The sequence below is a fragment of the Capra hircus genome, chromosome 15 (genome assembly GCF_001704415.2).
Source record: "Capra hircus breed San Clemente chromosome 15, ASM170441v1, whole genome shotgun sequence".
Lineage (NCBI taxonomy): Eukaryota > Metazoa > Chordata > Mammalia > Artiodactyla > Bovidae > Capra > Capra hircus.
In genome coordinates, this window is record NC_030822.1 from 34,443,264 (window position 1) to 34,446,228 (window position 2,965).

Here is a 2,965-nt window from a genome sequence, read left to right on the forward strand (position 1 = left end):
GACTAGATACACTATCACAGTCAGTGTGGAAGATACCATAGTGAAGACATACTCTCACTCAATGGAATTTTGTAAGCAGAAGAATGGAAAAAAGAATGAGACATCTATGGACATAAAAAATAAAAGGGTATCAGGAAGACAGGGAAACCCTCACTGAAATTTAAAAAAAAAACATAGAAAAAAGGAAAATAAAGAAGTCTCTGAGGGCATGGGAAAAGGAAGTATAGGAGATGACCCCTGAAGAATCAGGTTGGACAGATGCTTAAATACTTAGCTTGCTGCTTGGGATATAGAACTCAAAATATGATCTATGAGTATAGGAATCAGCAGAAGGGAAAGCAGATAATATGTGGAGGAGTATTTTAAGATTCTTAAGCAAGTTAATAACAAATATTTCTCTCAGCCTAAGAAAGACTACTCCACAGAAAGGTCATCATTTTATGTGAATGAAACAGATATCTCATGCTGCAGGACAGGTGTACCCTCACGCCTTTTATTTGCCAAGCAGAATGCCAGCATCCAACATCAGCAATGACCGTCTCCCAGCCACTCTCTTCCTGACGGGGATCCCAGGACTGGAGTGGGCTCACGTCTGGATTGCTATCCCCTTTTGTGCCATGTATCTGGTAGCACTGGCTGGGAATGCCACCCTCATCCTGGTCATAGTGACAGACAGTGCCCTTCATGCACCCATGTACCTCTTCCTTTGCCTCCTCTCACTCACTGACCTGGCTCTCAGCTCCACCACTGTGCCCAAAATGCTGGCCATTTTGTGGTTCCAAGCAGGTGAGATTTCCTTTGATGGGTGCCTGGCCCAGATGTTTTGTGTCCATTCAATTTATGCTCTAGAGTCCTCGGTTCTTCTTGCCATGGCCTTTGATCGATATGTGGCTATCTGCAACCCACTGAGATACACAACCATCCTCAACCACACTGTTATAGGCAGAATCGGCCTTGCTGGGATACTTCGTAGTGTGGCCATTGTCTCCCCCTTCATCCTCCTGTTGAGGCGGCTGCCCTACTGTCAGCACCACGTCATTGCACACACGTACTGCGAGCACATGGGCATTGCTCGACTGGCCTGTGCCAGCATCACTGTCAATATAGTCTATGGGCTAACCGTGGCCCTTCTGGCCATGGGTCTGGATTCCATCCTCATCTCTGTCTCCTATGGCTTCATCCTCCAAGCTGTCTTTCACCTTCCATCCCGTGATGCCCAGTACAAGGCTCTGAGTACCTGTGGCTCCCACCTTGGGGTCATCCTGGTCTTCTACATCCCCGCTTTCTTCTCCTTCCTCACCCACCGTTTTGGCCAACACCGAGTCCCCAGGCACGTGCACATCTTTCTGGCTAATCTCTATGTGCTGGTGCCTCCTGTGCTCAACCCAATCATCTATGGGGCTAGGACCAAGGAGATTCGGAGTCGAATTCCAAGACTGCTTCACGTGGGGAAATTTTCAACATGAATTCTGAGCAGAGATCAGAAATGAGGGGGGGAAAGTATGGATGATGGCTATCTGAATGCATTTTCCTGGATGGAGACCTCTGATATAAGTGGAATGTGTTTCCATGGGAGGAAGCGCTGGAAGGCTAAAGAAAGGTGGGATGAACTGAAGTTATTGATAATCACATTGAAGATACCTTACTTCTGAGGCTCCTTGAGAAATTATGAATAATCCAGAAAAGTAATAATATTTTTACTTTTAGGAGGTTTTTAAATAGCAAAAATCATGTGTTGTATAAACCTCATTAGCTATGATACTGCTACTGCACAAAACTCCTAATATTTTTACCTTTGCCTTAAATGCATCTGTGATTTATTAGAAAGCAAAGCAGTTCCTGTTCTTAAAAAGTGTTTAGGTGCCATGGTGGGACTATCTTCTATGAGTCCAATTAGAAAAGGGCAAGAACATTTAAAGTTTATCTAATCCAAATCCAAGACATTTGGGCAGTGATTAAAAACACATGGTCTAAAGTCAGAGTATCTGACTTATAAACAATGGAATAATAGCCATAAAAAAAGTGTGAAATAATGCCATTTGCAGCAACATGGATGGACGTGGAGATTATCGTATTAAGTGAAGTCAATCACACAGAGAAAGACAGATATTATATAATATCACTTGTATGCAGAATCTTAAAAAATTATACAGATGAACTTATCTACAAACAGAAATAGACTCACAGACTTAGAGAATAAATTTATGGCTACCAGAGGGGACAGATTGGAGGTGGCAATAGACAGGAGTTTGGGATTGACATATATACACTGCTCTATTTAAATAGATAATCAACACGGACCTACTGTATAACACAGGGAACTCTGCTCAATATTCTGTAGTAACCTAAATGGGAAAAGAATTTGAAAAAGAATGGAAAGAATAAAAATTAAATTCTTTTAACATTAAAAATAATGCATGTGCCAATCACTTTGCCACATACCTGAAATATTGTAAATCAACTGTACTTCGATTTAAAAAAATGTATGTGCATACACACACACACACACACAAAATAAATTACATTAGAATACCTGGGTTTACATCCTCCTTCTCCACTTACTAGTTTTGTGACCTTTGAGCATGCTGCTAAATCTCTGTGCCTCAGTTTGGGCAACAATTAAATGGAGAATAACGTTAACATCTAACTGATAGCTCAGTTGGAAATGAATCCGCCTGCAGTGCAGGAGACCCCGGTTTGATTCCTGGGTCAGGAAGATCTCCTGGAGAAGGGATAGGCTACCCACTTCAGTGTTCTTGGGCTTCCCTTGTGGCTCAGCTGGTAAAGAATCTGCCTGCAATGCAGGAGACCTGGGTTCAATCCCTGAGTTGGGAAGATCCTCTGGAGAAGGGAAAGGCTACCCACTCCAGTATTCTGGCCTGGAGAATGCCATGGACAGTATAGTCCATGGGATCACAAAGAGTCGGACACGACTGAGTGACTTTCACTTCACTTCACTTCAATG

At 42.8% G+C, this 2,965-nt stretch overlaps 1 protein-coding gene across 1 annotated transcript; it reads left to right on the forward strand.

Moving 5' to 3' along the window:
• LOC102179581 (olfactory receptor 52D1-like) lies at positions 510-1,466 on the forward strand. Its single transcript, XM_005689900.2, has one exon. The coding sequence runs from the start codon at positions 510-512 to the stop codon at positions 1,464-1,466; it is 957 nt and encodes a 318-aa protein (XP_005689957.2).